The 25,029-nt window shown below is 37.4% G+C and overlaps 2 protein-coding genes across 4 annotated transcripts in view; both read right to left on the bottom strand.

Annotated features, from left to right (window-relative positions):
* The window catches only part of LOC114464078 (hydroperoxide isomerase ALOXE3-like), a 1,091,527-nt gene that overhangs the window by 838,342 nt on the left and 228,156 nt on the right, over positions 1–25,029 (bottom strand). The window lies entirely within an intron of this gene.
* Positions 1–25,029, bottom strand: part of cntn3b (contactin 3b) — a 128,074-nt gene that overhangs the window by 46,056 nt on the left and 56,989 nt on the right. For both annotated transcript variants that reach the window (XR_003674144.1, XM_028448130.1), the window contains exons 5-11: positions 22,936–23,034; positions 19,875–20,078; positions 17,237–17,339; positions 15,680–15,864; positions 15,170–15,306; positions 9,504–9,633; positions 3,266–3,416 (exon numbers count right to left, since the gene is read on the bottom strand). Coding sequence is in view for 1 of the 2 variants with exons in the window: in XM_028448130.1 (XP_028303931.1) it covers positions 3,266–3,416; positions 9,504–9,633; positions 15,170–15,306; positions 15,680–15,864; positions 17,237–17,339; positions 19,875–20,078; positions 22,936–23,034 (1,009 nt within the window). In the remaining variant the exon portion in view is untranslated. The remainder of the gene's footprint in view (positions 1–3,265; positions 3,417–9,503; positions 9,634–15,169; positions 15,307–15,679; positions 15,865–17,236; positions 17,340–19,874; positions 20,079–22,935; positions 23,035–25,029) is intronic.

Below are 25,029 nucleotides of genomic sequence, written 5' to 3'. Positions count from 1 at the left end.
ACAGTAAGTAAAGTACAGATACTTCTAAATGAGTGTAAATGAAATTAAAAAGGTGATAGAATGACAGATGTCTTGTTAAACTAGAGATGGGAAACATTTATCTTTCTTGTCATTAAATGTGTTTTTGAAATGTATTTCGTTTTCAAACTCGTGTTCTGAGTTTTTTTATGGTATTTGTCATATTTTTATATAATTTTGGAGTAATTTAGTGTAACCAAATGTTGCTGTACTTTTAGTCGAAATTATTTATATATATTTTATCACTGCTGTATTTCACTTTATAGAAGGGTAAACATTTCCCTTTATAACATCCAGTGTTGTTTGCACCTTCAAAGAGTCTGTGATACAGTCACTTGGGAATTCTACCAATTTTCTGCTGCTATTGATGCAGCCTCCCATCTGGCACTACAGGAACAGCCTGAGCACTGTTTTGACAAGACGGTTCTCTTGTATTGTTCTTTTTTTCTTAGAACCTTTACAGAAAGCAGTTAGATTCAAACTGCATCTTTTTAGTGTCCTGGGGATGCTGTTTGCACTCTTCAGTTGCTCATGCAGCGTTCAAAAGGCTTACATACCTCTGTGAGAATTTAGAATTTGGATGATGTACACGTAATTCACTCAGTGTGTTCCCTGTGTTTAGCTTTGGACACTTTCGATTAGTGTTCTAGTTCTGTGTGAAAGTCTGCAGAATTTGAGAATTTGGATCAAGGGAAAAACAATAAAGTTAATGAAGCACCTCGATGTCAAGCTTCAAATCATTTGAATCTTTGTTGATTGTAATGATCAAACTCCTGCGTTTCTTTAAAAAGAAATCAGTAATTATAGGTGGCTCCACTTCAGCTTTTTTTTTAAATCAAAAATCTACAAAAGGGTCTTAATTACACACTCCACTGTAAAATGGACCACGTTTTATTCTCTTTCATTAAGGGGGGATTCACGAAAGGTTTAGGGGTTTTAAAACGTGTCCAAACGTCGCTACACACGCTAATTAGGAGTACAAACCCTAGGGAATCAGGACTGTGTGTCTTAAGGGTGTCACTATGCGCCCACAATCCATTTAGCGCGTTTCCCTCTGATGAATATGTAAAGTAGGCGGATCACATAAGGGGCGCAAAATAATTGGAGGACAAAATGCAAATAAATTAATGCAGTAGCCGCAATACAATTCATCAAATCTGGAACTGTTTGCGGTGATTGTTTCTGCGCTGGAAAATAGTACGACTCAGAGGCAGGTGCAAACTCACACGCAGAGATCAGCTGCAGTAAATGTTGACACAATACACAGCAAAAATGGGGAAAAAATGCTCTGTTAACCTTAAAAATTTTTTTTTAAATAAATCATTAGTCAATATTAATGCCACTGAAAGAAAATGCAGAATAATGTGTGTGTGAGGGAGAGAAACAGCTGAACATGAGGCAGCCCTGTGGAGTACAGTGAGGGTGGTGTGTGCGGGGCTCCATGGATGTCACCAGATAACAAGGTTTGGACAAAGCATTACACAGGACAGCTCAGACCTGTTGGATGATTCTCAGGAGATCATCTTCAGCAGCCACATTCGATTATGGGGCAAAAAATAACATTTGGTTTTCGAGCTTTTTAAACAACACTTTTATCTGTTTATTTTATTTCCTACATTAATAAATGTTTGTGCCGCAGAAAAAAAAGTCCATCTGCCCCCAATTGAACTTCTTCAAATGTCATTTTCTGCTTCTGTGCACTCACATCTACACATTGAATCAGCAAAATGTTTATTTAAATAGGGTGGTCTCAACCACGTCTATATGCCCACCTATTTGCGATGCAATGTTAGTGAATTATTAACAGCAGGTGAAGAAACAGTGCCACCAAATGATTTAGGGACGCACCTGGTTTACCACCCTTTATTTCAGATCTTAGTGAATCCGCCCCTGTACATAGGTGCTAAAGGCTGCAGCAAATACTGAAAGCTAAGCTAATCTTTACAGGGATACAACAAAGTGCTATAGCTGTCCTTATAAGGCTGGGTGATATATTATATATACGTTTTTAATAAATATCAATTAATTTATTGAATAAACATAGCATAGGACTATATCGTAATATCAATATAATTTACGTAACATTAAAAGTTTCTTCTGTAGAGCCGCCACTATGCCTTTTTCTCCTCAGTCTATCTTAACCCCGCCCCACCTCTCTCCCGCTCTGTCCCTCTGAGTGGAACTCAACACACACGCACTGACCAAACTCCTCCCCCTCCTCTCACTCACCTCTGCAGCCGCAGCGACAACATTATGTCAAACAAAGAGTTACTTAGTAAAAAAAAAAGAATAATGATTAAATCATTTGGAAATGGTTTGGCTTCATGATGTCACTGTGTGCCAGTGAATGTGTGCGTGCGGAAGTGTGTGCGTGCGCTGTAGAGATCTGGAGGTGTGTGCGGGTCGATAATGTTATAAACAGGACTCAAAACAACTGGTTAAAGTCACACGGCACGTTTATTGCATGCAGGGGAAGCTCAAACACTGCTTATAACAGAAAGATAACATCAAACTCTGTCCATGCACTCAGTACAAATCAGGAAGTAGGCAGGTCTGACTCAACTCTGACCTTACGTTACCATGGGGCCCTTAAAGGGACAGTCCTCAGAAGGCCATCATTCAGCACATGTGTCCCCACATGTGCATGTGTTAGTGGTCACATTATAATACTTTAGATAATAGTATCTGATATATTCACAATTGTCAGTAATAACAAGTAAATAATTGATAGTTAATTGTAATAATAAAAAAAAAAATGTACAGCACTTTGGTCAGCTGAAGTTGTTTTAAAAATGTGCACAAATACACATCATTTGTTTTATAAATTATGATATTTCTCTACACTTATGTTAATAAAGGTCCCTTTGAGACATTTGGCATGTAGCTTTAACTGACTTACCTTATTTTAAGGATTTACCTCTGAAAAAAGAAGCTAACAGGTACGCTATGCTATAATAACGAGGAAACCCCAATTACATCACAGAGAAAACATCAATATATATTGAGTATTGCCATTCTGGTTCCATTGTATGCATCAAAGCATCATCTCAAGGAAAGGGCAAAATATTGAAATATATATCGTTTATCGTGATATAGCTTGATAATATTGAGATATTAAAAAAATGACTTATGACTTATCAGTCTTTTGTTTTTATTAATCAGAACAAATATCAGGTAGAAGATGCACCCAGCAGTGCTCATGATGTATTAGAGCTGCCAAAAATATGAATTCACACTGTCACCTTACCTTTCAGTTCTCTGAAGGATGTCGTTTCCTTTTTTCCACAGGGTAATTGCTGGGGGCGAGGCCTCAGGCTTGCATTCAAGAGTGACTTCACTTCCTGAGCGAGCTTTAAGCAAGGCCCTCAATGGACTTTTGGAGAAGCTCGGCGCTGAGGCTTCACGTAGGAGAGAAGAAAACGACTGAGAGTCAAAAACATCAACATAAGCCGTCTTCAGTAATCAGTAGCTGCAGTACAGTAAATCAGATCAACGCATTTGCTGTTAATCAAAACTAGGGTAAATCATGTTTGGATTTCTAAGAGAGATGACATTTGGGCCGACCTCACATACTCAAAAAGTACTCAACGTTTTCTTGAATCTACCTTGTAATGGCAAAATACAATATAATAAATAAGTTGTTAGTGTCCATTAGGTTTAGAAATGTATTTATCTATTTATAGCAAAGACTCAAGTCAATCACCTTTAATGCGTATCATAATACGCGTCAAACTCAAGGCCCGGGGGCCAAGTTTAGCCCTTTAAAACATCAAAATTGGCCCAAAGGGGAAAGCAGTATTGGCTGAGAAAACTGTGTAAATTACCAAATAATTTAGCTGTGGATATTTCAGTAAATTACAAAGCGGCGTAAAATATCTGGCAAAATTCCAGGGCAACTTAAGCTTGGGCAATATTCAAAAAATAGAACTGTTTCATGGGTATTATGTATTGAAACTAAGCAGAAATTGTGACTAATTTTAAATCATGTATCATATCAAACAAATATTGGCATCAATAAAAACACACTTTAAAAAAACACAACATTTCAACAGATTTATTTGGAAGTAGAATTTTACAATTATTAAAGTGGAGTTTCATTGAATTTGTCACAAATACAGTGAAACTCTACAATATTTGCAGGGTTTCACAGTTTTCCTCATGCTTGTAGAACATGATGGAAGTCATTTCTACTCTCAAATTGTTGAAAGAAACCTAATTTTTCCAAAATCCTGCTCAATCCTCAGATTATTTGACATTTTCCCCCAATTAAATAAATACAGTCAGTGCCTTATATACTACATCAGATGTGGGCCACTTTTATCACAGCGGGGCCACAAAAACGTGTCTGATCTGAGGGCCACATTATCAACATTCATGTCAGTAGAATAATGTCATTTCATGTGTTTTTGGTTGTTTTGTGTATTTTCATCTCATTTTGCGCTTTCTGTTGTTGCCTTGAGTGTTTCTACTGTGGCTCTGTGTGTTTTTGAAGTAATTTTGCCTATTTTCCTCTCATTCAGTTTTTTTTGGTTATTATTTTTTTGTGTGCTATGAGTTATATTGTGTATTTTTGTTGTAATTTTGTTATTTCTGAGCCATTTGTGTTTTCATTGTCGTTCTGTAATTGTATTAAACGTTTTATGTTTTTTTTTTTGTTTTTTGTTTTGTTTTGTTGCCGTTTTGGGTGTTTTTGGAGTCATTTTGAGTATTTATGTTGTCTAGTGTATATTCCTGTAATTTTGTGCTTTGGCTTTGGGGGCCACCAGTTGTCCATGTACTACATACTTTTAAATCAATTATATGGAAGTTTAAATTGTTCCATTCCACACCTCTCACTTGAAATCAAACTTTGGCCCCTGAACGAAAATGAGTTTGACACCCCGGCATTATAAAATCTGTCCTTGAATCTCATGTTTACCTTCTTAAAATCTCTCAATCACTGAAACAATATTAGACACATTGCCTCCAAGAAACCAAAACTATAACAAAAAAAAAAACTCAAGGCTTACAAAACAGTAAATCACGATTAAATATATACTTCAATAAATAGCCTTTTCAATTAAATCCACTGGTATTTGGTCTCTTTTAATCAATCTCTCTCCTTCTCCTGGACTTTGGTCCTCTTTCTTTTTTCCTCGTGTGCGATTTCTCAGATAGAGCAAATTTACGGTGTTTTATATTAACGGGTTCCCCGAGATGAGTTCAAGGTCCATGGGAAACCAGGACAAACTGTTTGAAAATGTTTGTGTTACTCTAATGAAGAAAAACAGCAAAACTGCTGAGTATTACAGATAAATGGATGGTGAATACATAAAAACTGCAACATAAAGAAAGTGTAATAACAATAAAGTACAACTATGAGAAGCAACAAAAGCATAAAAAGCTTTTTTTTCAGCAAGGATGTTATATGGACTGTCCTGACAAGTTAGCACATGCCTATTTGTATTAGATAATAAAAGGAAAACCTCCAAGGCACCGCTCTCTATTTTCTGTAGCACTTTTTAATCATGTGTAGCTCATTAAATTGCCTCGTGTATGAAATACTCTATACAAAAATATTGCCCTGGGCTTTTAGAAACCGTAGTTCAATCAGAACACAAATAATGTACTTGTACATACACATGCATTCGTAAGAGCAGAGTTCTCTCTGTGTTTAAAGCAACTGGAATTAATAAAAAATATAACAAGGTCTGCTTACTGCAAAAGAAGACAGTTACTCTCCAGTAGTGACGTGCAAGAAGCAAAAATATGTCAGTCCTTGCAAAAATTGTAATAATGCAAAGCAAAAAATCATGCAAATGCATGGAAGCCCTGAAATAGTTGTAGAGGCTTTGCAGTTTATCTAAACCCTGCAGTTTTACACTGGTTAATAATGATGTTGCACCAACAACTGCAGCAGGAATTCTATCCTATAATTATGCCACATGATAAGGAATTAATCTGATACACCTACTGCAAACTAGTGTTCATTTTGGCAGCACATTTTGATTTAGTTCTAGTCGTAATTTTTTGACTAAAATACAACTTAGTTACAGTATTGTCAAACTGTAGTCATAAGGACTATTGCAGTTATAGTCTAGTTTTTGTCGATAGATTTAGCTTGGATTTAATCAGTTACAGATTAGTAAAGTATACAGCACAATTAGCATTTATCACCTCGAGATGGGATTGTATTAATGTTTGCACATGCACACACACATACACGCACAGATTGGATGTGATCAATGCATAAAACTACATGATCACATTAGTTCTGATTGGATTTTGTCCCGTGTGACAAATTTATAGTTTAGTTTCAATTAGTTGACAAAAAAAAAAAATAATAATAATATATTTTCATAAAGTTTTAATTTTCATGTATTTTTTTAATTATCATTACTGTCAAGTTGATGAAAAACTTTAGTCGACAAAATCATCACTGCTGCCAACATCTGCACGAAACAGCTTCCAGTGGTGGGAGGTAACGGTTTAGCATTCTGTTTACCTTTGGGGGGTAACACAGGTGCAACCATCAATGTTCTGCTTTTTGGAGAGTAAAAGTAATATGTATATATACTGTATATATATATATATATATACACTGTAATGTATAAAAACATTAGTAAAGTGCAGTTTGCATTCCAAACACAACTGCTAGTCCTGGGCCTCTATCATGAGCGTGCAGCGCCAAGTTGTGTAAATTATTATTATTATTCAAGGTTTGCGGTCAGGATTGCACCCACCTAATTCAGCTGGATCTGCCTGCGACGTAAAACACCTTCTTTCATGCAGCAAAGTCCTTTTTCAGAGCACATTACTCCAGTTTTAAAGTTTTTATACTGGCTCCCAGTCAGTCTCAGAATAGTCTTTAAAGTTCTGCTGCTGGTGTATAAATCTGTAGCTGTGTTTCCATTACAGATTTTTGCTAAATAAAAGCAATGTTTCTAAATGTTGACAAAGTATAATTGCGCTTTTAATGTATTTCCATTGAACGTTGTTTTGGGCAGGAGCCTCGCAACTCGCGTGGAATCTTCAACTTCGACGGATGCTCAAAACCTCTTTATAACACTCTGCATTCCTTTATTATTTCACGTCTAACGTGGCAGTAATCATTTTTAAGTACAATGCTTAGAAATGTCCGGGTCTTCTCTTCAGTTTACACCTACCGCATCATGTTTTCTCGGAGAGCAGTGGTCATGTGACCAGGTACTTCACGTTCTGTGAGATGTATTTGCGGAAAAGCGTTGCCATTGCTTTTGCAACACATTTCAAAATCGAAAAACCCCTGAAATATCTCATCAAAGCGTCAAAACTTTTGAGTGATATTTGAGTGTTTTTTTTTTTTCTTCAAAATTCAGGTGTTTCCATTACCAGTTTTTATTGCCTTATTTAGATTTTGCACATTTCCAAGGGTAATGAAAACCCAGCTTGTGAATGTGTTTGGTCCAGAATACATCAGTGAGATGTTAGTCAGGTATGAACCCAGCACGTCTCTTAGATCTATGGACACAGGTCAGATAGTGGAGCCCAGAGTTCACGGCAAACATGATGACACTGCTTTTAGTTGTTATTCTGCAAAGAAGTGGAACAAACTGCCAGCAGAACATGGAGCATTTTTAAGGCACTCTTTTTCTTTACTGCGTATGACTGAGAGGGAGATTTTTAATCACGTTGTTTATTATTTTTACTGCTGTTTTGAAATGTTTTTACTGCTGGTTTTGATGTTCTCATTCATTTTTAAGCTGTTGAATAAGTTTTCTGTTGCAATTTTTGATCATGTAAAGCACATTGAATGGCCTTGTGTATGAAATACGCTATACAAATACATTTACCTTGCTTTGCCTTTTAATCCCCTCACCCTAACTCAGGGATGGCAACTCTATCACAGCAGGGGCCACAAAAATGTGACTGTATCTGATCCGACGGCCACATTATCAACATTCATGTCAGCATTGGAATAATGACCAACCAGAGCGTTAATACAGGGTTGTTGTTTTGTCAGTTTTCAGTTATTTTGTGTTTTTTGTTATTTTTTGTGTTCTTGATGTAATCATTTGTATACTTTTCTGTCAATCTCTGCTTTTTTCATAGCGTTGCATTGCATAGACGTCAAGCAATCCACACCTCCAATCAACCAACGGTCAAGACTGGCTCCCTATTGGTCAAAGCATACAGGAAGCACTACTTAAAATGCGACAGCTGCCTTTTACTTCCTCAGTATGCATCTCGTAACCCACCTACACCCCAACTCCTCCAGGTCAGTATGTATCCAACTAACTGGGTGTCTTTTTTTGTCATTTGGGGTTTCTGCTAACTGCTCTCCTTGCTTTAGCCTTTAGCCAGGGCTTAGGGAAGGTCAGGGAGGAGTGCTCTCCCTACCTCTTGCTTTCCACGTAAGCTCATGGAAAGGACAAGGAGGTCCCAGAACAGACCCATACCGCCAAATATACAATTGCTTGCATATCCATGTAAAGCGCTCAAAAGCCGCTATATAAATCCTAATGCACATTTATTTTGACTATAGCGGTCCTGACTGAACTGTATTTTTCTGACATTTTGTATATGTATAGTTGTTTGTGTTTTTGTAGTCATTTTGTTTGTTTAAGTGGTTGTATTGTCTGTCTTTGGTGTCATTTTGTGTATTTTTGGAATTGTTTGAGTACTTTTTGCATTTTTCTGTTATTTTGTGTATTATGTCAGGCTATATATTCCTTCCATCTTCTTGAAATACAATTATTGAGGAACTGTTTTGGGGGCCGCACAAAATTAGACCCGGTGCCACATGTGGCCGCCGGGCCGCAGTTGTCTACGTCTACCCTAACTGCTCATGTTGTACATCGCTTTGGATAAATAATAGATTGTAGAAATCAGGAGGCTGTGATAAAATGCTAAGCTGTGGTCTAGGTCACCAAAATAGGGGCCCATCTACCATTGTTTTGCTGATTGCTTGTTGTATCGTCAGAGAAATGCTCTATTGCAATTGTTTTTGTTTTTTTCAATTTTTTAATCAATATTTGAGCAAATGTACAAACAAATATTACAAGGGATTTAAGATTAACGCCCTTCAACAAAACAATGTAGAGAGTAAATCCTCACTCAACCGTTGTCCACACACATCACATTTTGTTTGGCCATCATTAGGACCCTCAAGCAGCATAAGCATGTATTACGAGAGAATTACATTTATCATTGAGCTAATAAGAGGGAAGTCATGAAAGCTTTGCAAATAAATCAATATTCCGTCTACATGAGAATGCCTGCACAGTGGCACCCAACTATGTTTTGTGCAATCCAAATCAATAGACAAAGTAGCTGAAAGTAAAAGGAGACACTCTATCAAATCCATATATATTTTTTTTTCTAGCAGAGCCCATGGTGACATCAAAAGAGTGTGCAGACTGATTGCTGAGGAGCTTTAGCAAGGCTGGAGGTTTTTATCTTAAGAGATGATCAAACACTCAGACAGATAGGCAGGATGAAAGCAGAAAGAGGAAAGGCAATCTTACCTAACACCATTAGTTGAGCACTGGAATAAATAATGCCATGTTTGTTTTCAGCCACACACTGATACATCCCAGAATCTGACAGGTTTAATCCGGCTATAGAAAGGGCCCCGTTTTCGATTTGTACCCGACCCTGTGGAAGCAAAAAGAAAGTAGTTGTGCATATCCATTGAAAGGCCACCTTATTATGTCCAAAGGCACAGCACCCATTACTGGTGCACCATTAAGGGAAGAGGACAACAAGGAAAATACGACAGAAAGAGAAAGGCACATGGAACAGATTAAGGGGCAGCAATGGAAACCGTTAACCTGCGTCATAGATAAACAGAGAAGAAACAATGTTGACAAAAGCACTGACAGTTTATTAAAGCATCATTTAGTTTCACTGGTCCTTTAGCTGGAAAAACGATGGTGACAGCTCAGATGATGAGTTCAAGGGACTTATTTTCTCCCCCAAACCAATAAACTCTCAGATTCTCAGTGCTGCTGGTGGAGTAGAACAATGTTTTCTTAATCATTCTCAAGCAACAAAAAAGCTTATGTCAGCTATATATCAAGTCTGAGCTACAAGGGAATATAAAGTGAAACTGTGCAATGACACAAAGTATAATTGCAGTGTGCACTGTACAGGCTTCCTAGGTTTACACAGGATTTATTAAATGGGTCATTCAGCATATACTGTATATCAGTGGCACACTACCTCCTGTGTTGAACTATAATATTTTGCTTAGAAAACTATTTAAAAGCAACTATAGATCATAATGATGGAATGAATGAGTGATAAGACACATTTTAAAGAATCTCATTTTGTAAATAAGTGGAAAGAAACAGTATTTAGTGCAGTGGTTCCCAACCTTTTTTTGGATCGTGACTCCTTCCCAAAAACATATTTTTTTTAAGAATTAATTTTTTATCATGTTTGAGCTCAGATATACAGTAGTCCCTCGCTATATCGCAGTTCACCTTTTCGCAGCCTCGGTGTTTTGCGGATTTTTTTACAGTTCAATTATGGATGCGTTTTTTACAGCGTATGAATGCGCATTGTGTTCTGCATCCTGATTGGCTAATGCTGCGTTCACCCACAAGCGACACATGCAACTCAAGATTCACTGCCTGCTGAAGCGAGGAGCTGCGCTGTGATTAGCGGCTAATGCTATCCTAGCTCAGTGCTACAGAGATAACTTTTACCTGCTACTACCACCTCCTCGCTGATTCTTCTCCACACCAAATCCTTCCTAGTCCGGTCCCGGTTATAAAGGCCATGTCATACAGCTCCAGGTGGTCACACACAGCTTCTACTCCATGGTTGAATGGACGAACAGACCAGTGTCTATGTTGACGGCCTATCGTCATCGTCAACAAAGACTCTGAATGCGTTCGACATCAATGTCTGATCACTAGCAGTGTGACTCTGGAGTGCTGTATGTTTGAAAACAGGTTTATGTTTTAAAATCTACAAAGGTTTGAACTTTGAGTGTTAAAACAACAATGTTAATTCCAGTCTGAGAAAAGTGTATAAAGCATGTGGTGAGGGGTTTCACAGCCTTACAGGGGACATATCATGCTAAATCCACTTTTTTAGACCTTAAATGCATTTTATTGTATATTTAGAGTGTTTAGAAGTACGGAAAAATTCAAATTAGTCTCTTCAGGTGCTCCGTTGATATCTTTATATTCTGTTTTGGTCATATTTTTCAATCTGTTTCAATTTTTCGATTCTCTATTACGTCGACTCCAGGCCCAACACTTCGAGCAATCCGCCATTTTTATTTCTCGCTTTTATTTTGTAGTCCAAGCTCAAGGATGCCGAAGTTACAAGAGGAGAAATCAAAATGTTCAGTTGTTTGATGTAGTAACCCACACGCTTCATTACACCGTCTCCCAGCATCAGAACCTTTTCAAAGTGCCTGGTTGAGTTTTATTTTTCATGGAATTGTACCCACATCTGTGGGTAAGGTCATTTTTGTGTGCATGAAGCACTTCAAGGATGACTGCTTCAGCAACCTCCGCCAGTATAAAGAAGGATTTGCCGAAAGACTTTGTCTGATTGAGGGTTCAATTCCTTCTATCTCTGGAGACGACGAACAGAGCACTTCGGTAAGCTGTAAATAACACTAAAAAGTGTGATGATAAGACGTCCCTGTCATTGTTTTGTTAGCATTAGCAGTTGCACCGTCTTCATATGTTAGCGCTGTGTGCTTGTTTTAGATCCTTGATGATATGGCCTACGTGATTTAATTTAAGTCTAAAGTTTTCATTAGTCATTTCATTTTGTCGTTTTTGTCACAGAAAAGACTGTTTTAAAATGCATTTCGTGACGTTAGCTTGGCGCTAGCATTAGCTCGGTGCTTGTGTTAGCTCACTTGTTAGGGTTCTCATCATCTTCATTTTCATCTCGCTCCGCCGGGTCCGACTCTGGCTCGAACATGTAAGGCTGGATGGACAAGTCTTCCATTGTTGACATTTTGTAAATAACGTGTGAATAAAAAGTTTCTGCACCGCTAGACAAACGTATCTCTCCTATCAAACTACAAAAATGGCCGAACAGGGTGGAGTTGAACCGAGTGTCACCTCTGCAACCTGGAGAGGGGGCGGGGTATGAAGTGTCTCATTTGCATTTAAAGAGACAGCACCAAAGCGAGACGCACATCAGAAAAGGGGTAGAAAAGGGGTCTGTGGAGCTATAATAATGAGGAATTCAGACCCAAGCATTGCAGTTCCACTTTATATAGACCATAACTGTATGATTTATATGTAAAAAGGAAGGATTTAAAAGCATGATATGTCTCCTTTAAAACATGTATAATAATTGTAAAAAATAAAGCTTACTACTTCACGGATTTCGCCTATTGTGGGTGATATTTAGAACGTAACTCCCGCGATAAACGAGGGACAACTGTATAGTTTTTTTACTGCATTTTTGATGAACTAGATTCACAAAGTGAAGTAATTTCCCATCATCTCACGCTAAAGGTGTGACCAAAACTGAAACTTTATTTGTAATTTCTCTCTCTTTTTCAAGTACCCCATAATGCCATCGCATACCCCTAGGGGTACACGTACCTCCATTTGAGAAACACTGCTGTATATGATAGTTTATATACTGTATGTAGTATATTATATAGTATGCATAAAAGATAATATATGAAATTTAGGAGATATTACTTAACACCTTTCTATTATACACAGTCTATGTAGGTGCAAGTCAGGTAGGATTTGGTTACAATGTCTGTAATATGTAATATAAAATACTGTTGTTTTTCTCTAGATTTTTTCATGTTTATTACATGGAGGTAATTCAAACCCCCTTAATAAATGAATTAAAATGATCTAAATAACCTGTATGAAGCTTAATTGTATTTGTGTCAGTAAACCTTAAAGCAGGAAACCAACATCCAGAAAAATACTGACTGAATATTTTTCCTATCCTTTGAGCCACAACCTCCTGATAAAAATAGAAAAGGTTTCTAGAAGGAAAAGGCCTCTATAATGTTAGCATGTATGGTTTCGCTTTCCCCAGGCTGCCTTGGGAGTGTAACAATGCAGTACACAATACAGAGGGCAGAGGTGAATAGTGAACATGTGCCAGCTAGAAAAACATGACCTTGTGTAATTGAGATAAATTCCATAAGGCAATAAGAGGTCTTTATTCAAAGGGTGGCATGTAGACAAGTGTTATGGCAAAGATAATCCAAATTAACAATGACACAAATCCAATTTGACTTCCAGTTTGGGGGTGTTCCCCTTAAGCAAAATGTTTGGAAAACCACTGAATAAAGAATAATAGATGCTGGTATTAAAACACAATTTTTTTATTAAACACCCAAGTCAGTTTTAAAATAGGTCACGAGGAAACCAAATAAGAAGAAATCTGTTTTTGTGGAGAATTCATTTTTGGCCCCTATTTTGAGCAGCGCAACCCGTACGGTACACCTAGAGGAGGAACTGTGTAACTATTCAAGGTGTAGACTAAAGATGTGGTCTCCCTGAAGGAGAGGTGGGGTACCTTTGAGCTCAGGATCATGCCTCATTCAAATGGTTCAAAGTTCCTTGATTTAAAGATATACCTGCCTGACTGAAGAGGCGAAAAGGGAGAAGGCAGATTTTGCCAGAAAAAGCTCATTCAGACTCCGAAAACTCTCCGAAATGCCAGAATGAAATGGGCTATATGGATGAAATCGTCACTTTCACGCTTAAAAGGCTTTCAGAACATTCAAAAGTGGCGAATCACTGGAGATATTTAGCTTCAGTGTGCCTGTGGTTTTTGTCATTGTAGGTTTGAAATGCATCTTGGGAAACTTGGACGTATACTTCAGTGGGAACGCTCATCATCAGTCATCATCCTAATCATTCTTATAGTATATATTAGACAGTATATACTGATATACTATATACTATGTTGAGTTTGTAGTGTACAGTACGGAGTGTGCCATTTTCAAAAACAGCCTCTGTGTTGTGTCCTCTGTGTGTTGCACTGATTGCAGCGTGGGGCGTTTTGTGGGCGCACCTTTCTGAGTTGACGTGACTCTGCTGCACACCCAGGGGTACTGTGTAAGCCAGGAGCACGGTAGTGCCCGGATCATTAACTTAGGCAATAATCACTGATTTATGTTGCCTTTTTTACAGTTTCCTCTCATTCACATCTGTAGCCAGGCTGCAGTGGGAGCTCTTACGCACAGCCCGCTACAGCCATTGTACGTAAAGCTGACAGATGATAGACCTACCTGCCTGTGAAACGTAAGCATGTGTTCAACGTTGTAAAATAGAAATCTTGTTACTGTATGTCATAAACTTAATTAAATCATTCAATCTGTGATCATGAGCTTTGCTTGGACACTGCAGGCTGATACCGACACACGCTTACTGCAACACGCACACTTACCTGACCTCTAACTGTTCAAAATGCAAATGTTTAAAAAACTTTTCATGCAGGTGAATAATAGTGTTGTGTCTATAATCTGCACCAGACCCTTCCTGAGATATAAAACACCTTCTTACAATGAACAAAGTCTCTTTTCTAATCCCTTATTGTAGCACATGGAGCGCTGTGCTGTCCGCCAAATGAACTGTGCTGCAAAATCTCCACGTCTGATATTTAGAGACATGCCTACAACAGTGTAAGGGGCAAAACGCTACTCTGAGAAATCAGGTGCTGAGAACAAAAAGCAGTGCAAAGCTACGCTTACGTTCACCAAATTGGGGACCTATGTTGCTCGGTTAGGTCTATTTCATTAGATAATACAAATTGCTTGAGTTACAAGCACTTTGATCCATTTAATAAGTGGAAACCAATTTTTCATTTGTTTGATCTAAAAAGAAGAGATAGACTAAGACCCTTTGTTGCTTATTATACTTCTAATCATCACATTTGCGCAATAGAGACTGAACTGATGGAGAAAGAACATCTGCAAACAACAGAGGTTGTAGGATATCATACAAAGAAGAAAAGTATGCTGCTAGAATTCTAATAAAACCCCAACTGAGGTGCATCCTATTCATGAAGACATATACCTGTTTTGACTCAAAATGTGGATTAACAACTATACAATAACCCCACAGTTTTGCTTTAAACTAGAAAACAATCTGCATTTATTTGACAATGTTGTTATTTGTTTATTATTAAAGGTGGGATGATATATTGTGCGATAAGATCAAAGTGTTCACTGTACCTCAGCATTTACTGGCACCCCATTTTTCAGCCAGCTGTAGGATGGTTTGGGCTTTCCATTGGCTTTACACTCCCAGAACAGATTCTCCTCTATGGATAGAGTTGTGTCTGTCATTGTCTGGAGCCAGTGAGGCTTAGCTTGAAAAAGAAAGAAAGGATTACCTCTTGAAATGTGTGTATTAATCAAAGACACAGCGGCTTAGGACAGAAAAGCTGTAGAAATCATAGAGCCATTAAAGCTGCTTTGCAGTCAAGCTTGCAGATGTCAACAACCCAACAAAAATGATCAGAGTAGTGCAGTTCACTCATTTATAAATAGATTGAAGCCTTCATTTGGATTATGAGACTGTTCTGAAAGTAAACTTATGCCTTAGGCAAACAGGAATTCTCTCAAGGATTTACCATTCAAAAACAGTCATTTGCATGTTTCCAGTAGAAGTGCAGGTATCTGTTGGAATAATCCCACTTCTCTGCTCTTCCAATGTTACGTGATTTGATATGGCTCTCTTACCGTGGAATGAAATACGACCTCGTGCGGCATTTTTACCACGCCGATTCTCCGCCATACATTCATAAGTCCCTGCATCTTCCTGGTGGAAGTTTGGAATTTCAAGTATGGCATTGGAATTCTTCATTTTTACTTTGCTTGGAAAAGGTACTCCGCTGGTTCTCCTCCAGCTTATTTCTGGCACAGGGCTGTGGAACATGAGAAGGACAAAACAATTAATTTGTGAACAAGTGTACTCTGCAGGTGTCAGAGAATGATGAGATATGTAAGGAGAGCTGCTATTGTTCCTCACTAATCAAACAAATTGCTTTTTTTTTCTTTGCTCTTAAAGAACTTCATTATTTAAGTGTAAGTACACCCCAAAACTTTTTTTTTCTGATAAATGCATATATGATGAGATAATGAAATAAGGTAGTTTATTGATCCTAGTTGCACTCTTCACATTTTATATTATTTAAATGTAGCATTTTTAATTGGAAAGTTAGAGTGACTGTCCTCTGTGGGTTGGTTGCCGGCTATAACAATTTCATTTTGCTATTGGCTGAGATTATTTTCGGTTTTAGGTTCTTGGAGACGTCCCTAACCATCACTGTTGGCCCCGCCCCTCCTATAAAACCTGGTAGGAGGGACTTGTTTCCTCTTCTCTCAGCCGTTTATTAGCATTGATTGACAGTTTCATGCAAACTGGGTTCAGCTGTCGTTACTCTTGTTGCTCTGTGCTACTATAAGATTCTGGTCTAATCAGAGGGTTCATCAAGCTATGTGTGTATGCACAGCCACATCGTGTGTGTATCCCCGTCTGTCTCTGTGTGTGCAAACGTGAGTGCACTTCTTGATGCTGTGTGTCCGTGTTCCTGGTTTATGTGTGAGTTTGTTTTCCAGGGCTCATGGCTGGAGAGCAGTGGCTGTTTACCTGTATATGCTATAGTTTCTGTAGGGCTGTGTGTGCGCGGGTGAGCGTCACATCGGGGTTGTGTGTGCGTGTGTTTGTAGGAGAGGAGCGTGGCTCAGGAGCAATGTCAAATCAAGGCATTTTTTTATTTCCTCCTTAGTGATGGGTCAGCAAAAACTTCGGGGTGTACTTATACTTGCACAATTGCACATTTTATGTATTTTTTTGCATTTTGAAGAAGAAAAGTCACAAGTTTCACCTTTTTAAAATTTGTCTAAAAATGGTTCATACCTTAAAAGGGCACAACCAAAAAAGTTTGAGAACCACTGCCAGAATAATAAAATTATCTTTTTTATTACTTTTTTTGACATGCATAGGTGTTGCAAAAGGATTGCACTATATATAGTGTTAACCTTTGACAACATATGCAGACAATATTCTTTATCTAAAGAGAGGGAGAAAACCACTAGCAATAACAATACGATACTAAATGTCTGGAAAAGACAAAAATAACAATAACACCCATACTCTTCGCAATATATCTTTTGTCATTTCAATATTGCAATATCTTGTATAACATTGAATAATTACACCAAATAACACATAGCTTAGTCTTACACACATAAACACAATAACAAGCACACACATGTACAACCACGTTGACTTACTTTCCTAAAGCAAAGCATTCCAGTCTCACTATTGATTCTTTAGCAGCTGGAACTGGATCTGGGAAGTGAACTTCAATTTTGGGTTCATATTCACCCATGACTCCTACAGGAGAAAAGATCAACAATGTCCTTCATTAGTTATTAACAGCATATAGTGAAAATCATGAGCAGTAACACAGGCGTACAGCAAGCACACACTTTAATATGTGAATAGAACAAAACTGACCAATAAACTGCTAGAAAAAGAAATTAAAGTGCATATATCCACAGTGGTTTTGCTGGGCTGAGATGCATCGCATTTGTCGATTGGATTTGTGAATTTATATCAACATCACTACAATGACTTTTGCAAAGATGGTGGTCTTTGTTTTAGTATTAACAATTACAAGCCTGCAGCCATGGCCAGGGACAGTAGAATACAATGTTAAAGATACCATATTAGACAAAGACTAGCCTTGATGGGAAAAGTAATATGCAGCAATAAGACTATAGTTCACCAATTTGTGATTGGATATTAAGACGGTACAACCCCTAAATGATTTAATCCTGAAAGAGATAATGTAAAAAAAATGCAATTATGCCATCATAATACAGGAATTACCAACTGACTGAATGCAAGTAGAATAGAGAGAGTTCACAGCTGACAGTTTTAGTTCAAGCATGACAGCCACCGCTAAGAATTTGCTGCTTTTTAAAATATTTTCTGTAATGTCATCATATGTTGCTGCACAATTGCCAACAATTGCGGCTGGTTTTCACCCACTGCATGTTGTGAAAGGCTAAGAAATCTCAAGACATGACTAGAGTAGGGTGGGTATCATTGCAATCAGTGTAAACTTTTGAAATAGCTAAGACTACAATGCATGTATTATTTAGGTATGTGTATGAGCTTAACCTCCACATCTTAGGGCAAGGCATAAGCTCCAGAAAAGCTACCACCTTCCATTTAAATACAAAAACTAGCATGTAATTTGAATTTCCAGAAAAAATATAAACAATTATCCTGTTACAGAATAAAAATGTTGGTAAATTCCAGCTTATGGCCCCAATTGTAGCTGCAGGGCGCGATTGATTTTTCCACATATATCAAAAAACAGTGCAGGCTATCAATTTTCTCCCACAGTCGTAAAAATAAATGTACAGTACATTTGTTACATTGTTTCTCTATAATAGAGTGATGACCTGTCCACGTGCAGTATACTCCAGACAGCTGCTGGAGAAAGATGCAGAAACCCTGCAAGCATGAATGCTTAAAGCTGCTGGAGTCAATTTTTTTTTTTTTTTTTTTTTTTATTAGATAAAGACATAGTGTCGATAGGCTTTAAAGATCAATAAATTGGAGATCATTTGCCCAGAAAAGAGATGTGAAAGGTTGAAACTACCACTTAAAAGTTTGCTTTGGTCTCCTTGTAAACACTCGCTTTTTAACATTTTCGGAAATGTTTTGGCCACAAAAAACACTGACTTTGCAACACAATTTTGGTGTTTTCATGAACTGGAAAATTGTGGATGTTTAAGGGCTAACACAAAAATATCCAAATCTATATAATGGGGAAGAAATTACAACAAAAATGGTGTCAAGCAAAATCACTGTCCTTCTGGTCTGGGAAAGAAACACAAGATATCACGGTAAGAATGAAATGAAAACACTTCTATGCATCCATCTATGGGACTCCACCTCTCAAAATGCGATGTGCAAAACTGATATTGTCAGTTAGACAGTGTTTACAGTAGAAAGCAAAACAAACTTTCGAGTCGCACTTTCAATGTTTTACTTTTTCCCCTAGCAAATGATCTTCGATTTATTTATCTATGAAAAACTATTTTCTCCAGCAGAATTTACTAAAATTTGGTCTAATAATACATGTAACCCAAAAATATAAACCCAACTGACACAAATCAAGTGCATCTTTTATATACGGACATATCTAAGTTCCATTGGGTAAGACACTAACCACTATGTATCTCCCAGTGGTATACTTGCATGGCAGCTCTGCCCCATTGGAGTGTGAATGTGGGGAGTGAGAATGCATAAATGTTAGGGTGCATCAAACCCTGCAATGTTTCAAAATCAATCTGTCCCTAGCCTAATTATGTTCCAATTACCAAAATAGGAAGCCTTGCAAAATATTTGGTAAATGAATTTATATTTAGGGGGTCCACAAGGTTGACATTTTTTCATATGCCCCATTATGCGCAAGTTTTATGTGTAATGTAGCATTTGGGTTATTTTTTTTTTGCTGAAATTAAGTACAGTATATATTTTGTTTTGGATAAAGAAGCCAATAAGCATGATACATTTATGATCTAGCAGTAATTTGTATTGACATTTGTGATTTCTGTTTTCTTATTTTCAGGAAAACAACAAAATGATGCTTATTTTCTGTTATTATTGGTTTTTATTTTTTATTTTCACTGGCATGGTGGACCTTTAAACAATCATATAAGTGGCTAATATTTTGCCTGGTTATCTTTTTTTGGTCTTGGAACAAATTTAGATTGGGGACAGAAAGGGTTTGATGCGCCCTAATAAATGTGTCTTATGTTGTAAATGTGCACTGAGACTACCACATTGGTATTTAAAGTGTTATATAAATGAATCACATTCAACACAAAACCAACCTCCAAAATTACTCACCATCACTCCTCAGCACCAGTGGTGTTGGAGAGCTGAGAACCTTCTCCCTCGTAACAGTGTTGTTAACCACGCAAGTGTAGTTCCCCACATCTGAAGGCTCCACTTTGGCAATGTAAAGACTGCCAGTCTCTTGTGAGATGAATCTGCGACTATCTTGTTGGACAAAGTATGGGTACTCATTGAAGATCCACGCAAATGTCAGCTCTAGAACATAAAAAGGAAACTTTAACTGTGAGCAGTAGCTGTGAATCCAAAAGTGGCCCTACATAGGCTTCAAACATTAACTTTCTTGTCATATTCTTCCTCTTATCTAAGTTTCCTTGAGGAGAGATAGCAAGTCATGGAAAATGTAATAGATTTTGGGGCAGAAAAATGGGGAATAGAAGCGAAACAAAGTGGATTACTGCCTTTCCATGACCTTTGCCTGAAACATGGCCTCTGCTTCCTAGGTCCTTGAGTGACTTTAGTTCTCTGGGTGGCACAAGTGAATAAACAATCATACTGACTAAGGGAAGGGTGGATTGACATATGGAAGTAGAAATACGATGTTGTGCCTTCTTCATCAGCAGCCACGTCTACCATGAGTAAAGCAAGATCTGCCCTGTTAAGTTACTGAGTAATGTTTCTGACCTGCATGAAGCACTGACTTCTAAGAGCGAGTTCAGCGTGATGTGCAATCTACCACATGGGGCGAGGGGCTTAGAGTCCAAAGGTGAATAGGATGGTTGTCAATCATGCCCAAAGCCCTTCTTCCAGTTGCCCCAAAAAATAGAGATAAAAGCTTTGAAAAGGAGGACAAGACCAACTAAAGTGTAGTGATGATAATATGTCTATTCTGAATTCCGCAAGCCATAGTGGTAGCACTTTATAAATACAATCCAACTTAAGTACTAAATAGATCATTAATACATTGTTAGCCAATATTCAACAACCAACGTATAACTCATTAACTAACATTTTGGTAATGATTTAAAACTATGCCTTATAGAGAGCCAATAGATAACTTGCAAGCTGTTAGTTAACAATTTATAAATTACATGTTAACTGTATGTGAATGATTCATAATGATACCTTATAACTTAGTAATAGATCAATAATAATTGATTTGTAAAATACTCACTAACCCTATACAGTATATGTTATTACTGAAACTTATTTAAGGTTTTAACTGATACTTAACTAGTCATTAGTAAGTAGTTTACTAATAGCTTGGTTATGATCTATTACTAATTTATAAGGTATAAATAATTAAAATACAGTTAACATGCAATTTAACTAACTAATTTGTTAACGAACAGCTTGTAATTTATTCAATGGTGATCTAAGGCACAGATATAAATCCTTAACAAACTGATAGCAAATGTTCAACAAGCGTTTTATAACTGATTAACTAACAGTTTATTCATGATCTATTAACTACTCAAAACAAATAATTATTATAAAGTATTACTGCCAGACTTACACACTTGAATCTGACCTATTGGGCAGTAATCAACTTTGAGAAAATATGGCCAAGACATTCTATGAAGAAAATATCTTGTAATTTGTTGTTTTTGGAAAAGTATTATTATTTTTTTTTATGGTAGTGTCAAAGTGGTAGTAAGAGAAAAAACAATCAGCATTAAAACCAGGAGAGTCTTGCACTGTGGGTGTGAGATAAAGTTCAGAGAAGTTCAAGGTTGTGTCCATCATTGCTTTTAAATGGAAAAAAAATAGCAAAAAAAAAAAAAAAAAGTAAATGAGAGAAAAGAAGACCAAAAAAAGGGGGCAGCATACTAGGGGTTTCTTTGTTTTCATTCACTTCTAAAAATGTAGAGGAGACACAAAAGCACTAAAGCTGCAGCAGCCCACCACATTCAAGTGTCAGAAAGGAAAGCTGTCAAACTGTGTTTCACACAGTACTGTGACCCATTATCCCACAGACCAGCTGCACAGTGCACCACTCTAGAAACCGTTCGCTTGTGAGGCGATATGGTTATTTCAACAGTATGAACTTTTTTATTAAAAAGTAAGATGAGCACGGCAACTACTTTAACACATTTGGACGTTTTTGCTTCTTCATTGAACATATCAGGACATCTTTATCTCCCATAGACACTCATTTATAGAGTATATATTTATTTTCTGGCTTTTTACAGTTATACTGCAAAAACATATCATTGTAAGGATTTCACAGATTCTGTTTATCTAAGACAGGAGTCTCAAGCTTTCTGACTGTGTACAGTAAGAAGGAAATAACTGTATGTTCTCTTGACTTATTTTTTTCCAAAAGCTGTTTAAAAGTATTTTAATATAACTACACTATTGTTTCATATGTAAAATGGAGAAACTACATTTACATTTAGTATTTATACAGTAAGAGAGTCCATTTAAATTGTGTTATATGAAGGAAAAGGCAACTGAAATGTTCTCAAAGCTTTACAGTATTTTTTGTTCGTATGCACACAATCTTCAGTGTTCATCAGAGCAGGAATTATAGATAGATGCATGTTCATTGGGTCATGGAAAATTACATAGACCAGAGAAAAATCTAAGCCTGTGACTATGAGGAAACACTAATGCCATGCTATAAATCAAACGAGGGTATTGTGTAAAAACGTGTTTTAAGAAAAAGAAAACCTCCTGAGGTAGTCACCGGGTATTACTGTTTTTTTGTGCACGCTAAAGTCCTTAAAGTGGGCAAGGCTTTTCTTGCTAAATTATTTCCTTTCTATTGTCATCAAAAAGTATTTTTCTTTAATTTCATTAATAAAGAAAATATTGATTAGAGGTTAAATAAACTAAAATTATTCAAGTACTGCATAGTACAATGCAATGGAATGCAACTTAGAGGCATAACAAGCTGAATGTGGGTCTATCAAAAACTAGAACAGACAGAGTGGGGACATGGAAGTTACTTGAAATTATAGATTCCATTTGAGATTTGAGGCCTAAGCCCAGCATGGTATGAAGAGAAGGGAACCTGGTCTGGTTCCAGCTGTTAAAGGCAAACTTGTATCATCTTAAACACAAGCAAAATGATGTGGAAGAGAAAAATATATTTATAAAAAATTAAACTTACCTCCGGAATGAGGTGGAGGTCCACATAAAAGAACCACTCCTTGACCTTCCCGGACATTGACAGCACTTCTCACACTTTGACTTTTGAAATTATCAAGATCTGGTGAAGTCAAACAAACATTTAAAAGAATGATCAAAAAATGATCCCAAATCACCAGTGAAAGAAAAACCTTTTTTTTATATTGGCCATAATTACAGTAATGGTTGAAATATTTTTGAAAAAAGACTCAAGGAAAAGTTTTGCTTGGACCTGCCTTGAATTTGTTGCTGTCATTGTTTTTGAATTAAGCCTAAGACAGTAGGCAGAACTAATGAAATGGAATAACTTCATGTTGATAAAAACCTCTCTAAAAATAACACACACAAAAATGATTTGCATTATCAATTATCTGGCCTAATAGTTGTAGTAAAGGTACAGTCTACAACAGTTTAGAGGATGTGTAAAGTCAGAACATCAATCACTAAAGTCTTGTTTCTTAAATAGGGCACCATTGATTGCCCTGGAACATCTCCTGACAGACCTATTTAACTTTGAAATTTATCAGATGAATAAGACGGGCATGACTTGGGTCTGCTAATCCTACAACTGCATACTTCAGCTCAAACAAGCTCAAATAGGCTGTGTGTGGGCAGGGTAGGAGTTCAAAGAGAATTTCTGCATGTGAACTCAACAAACACAAGGGTGCGTTCATGACAAATGACTATTTGCAGTGCCAGCAGCAATAAGTAATATTATTATTAAATGTGGTGTAATCTTGCACTTAAAAGCATTAGCTTTGTCGTCGATACGCTCAGCACAATCCATTCTGTACAAATGAATGAGCAGTTGCTGGCACACAAAAGCCTAAACCTGGGATGATAAACCACCACTGGCTTCATGAGTGATGGAGGGAAGCTGTCACAGTCTGACAAGTGAGCCTTCCAAACACAAACATAAGAAAGTCAGTGTGACCGATAAGGGAAATTAGGAGAAGGAAGATTATGGCGAAGAAGCGGGACAGAGTGTTGGTGAGATTAATGAGCTACTCTCCGATGACCGTGGTGGAATCAAACACAGCCAAGTCATGGCAGGACAGCATGAAGGCAACTATATGAGATGACAGACTTGAAATAGTGACACTACTGATTCCTCTAGGCTTACTTCGTAAACAAAGTCTATCCACTAATGGCATTTAGGTTATATATTAGTGAGATTCATACACTCAAATGATATAAAAAGCTCAGCATAACAGTAGTCTTTAATCAACCCAGTCTCACTCCCAACTCGTCACATATTGACGATCCGGAATGACCCTTGGAGTCCCGTAAGCTTTTTTCACTGCAACTTTTCAAAATAAGACTTCCAACCCTAAACCTAACCTAAACCTAACCCTATCTCTAACCCTAAATTCCAACTAAAAATGTCAGAAAAACAATTGTTTCCACGGGCCGACCCTTAACGTTAGGAGTGAGAAACTGTTGCTTTAATTAGAGGAGTACCGTCTTTAGAAGTTGGGGAGGTCAATGACAGATCTGCTAAGAACTACTTAGTGAGAGGGAGAAAATGTTTTTCTCAGCTAAATCAGGAAAATTGCTCCAATAACGATCTAGTTACAGCTTGAGGCTGAGGGGTTTACACTTCACTCTTCTGTTGCCTCTAAGTATTAAGAATAATGGGCTTCCCTGGAGTGAACTGACCACACTCACTGTAGCTGCAGTGATTCCTTTGTAAGCAGAATCCATCTCATTCACCCAAGAGTGGCTTGCCAAGAGATGACAGGGACGGTGACCATTACGGTTCAAAGATGATTGGCCTAGTAAAGATTGCCCGGGTACACACTGTGTGATGTATAAGATGAGGCACTGAGGTCGGCAGTGTTCTCTATTGAACACCTGGCCAGTCATTCCCAAACTTCAAATGAAAGAAGTAAAGACACTCAATTGTTTATCTTTGTCTACTGCTTTAACTATGACGACTTCACACTCTGTTTCAGGCCTTTCTCAAGCACCAGTAAATGCACTTCTGACAATAACAACAATGAACTGTGCAGATGAGTAATCTCCAATTCAACATTTCAAAGAACCAGTTCAAGAAACACCCCATGACCCTTAAAAG

This window comes from Gouania willdenowi, chromosome 5 (genome assembly GCF_900634775.1).
Source record: "Gouania willdenowi chromosome 5, fGouWil2.1, whole genome shotgun sequence".
Taxonomy (NCBI): Eukaryota; Metazoa; Chordata; class Actinopteri; order Blenniiformes; family Gobiesocidae; genus Gouania; species Gouania willdenowi.
The sequence above is the reverse complement of the archived record's forward strand: the minus strand, read 5'-3'. Positions and strand labels throughout refer to the sequence as shown.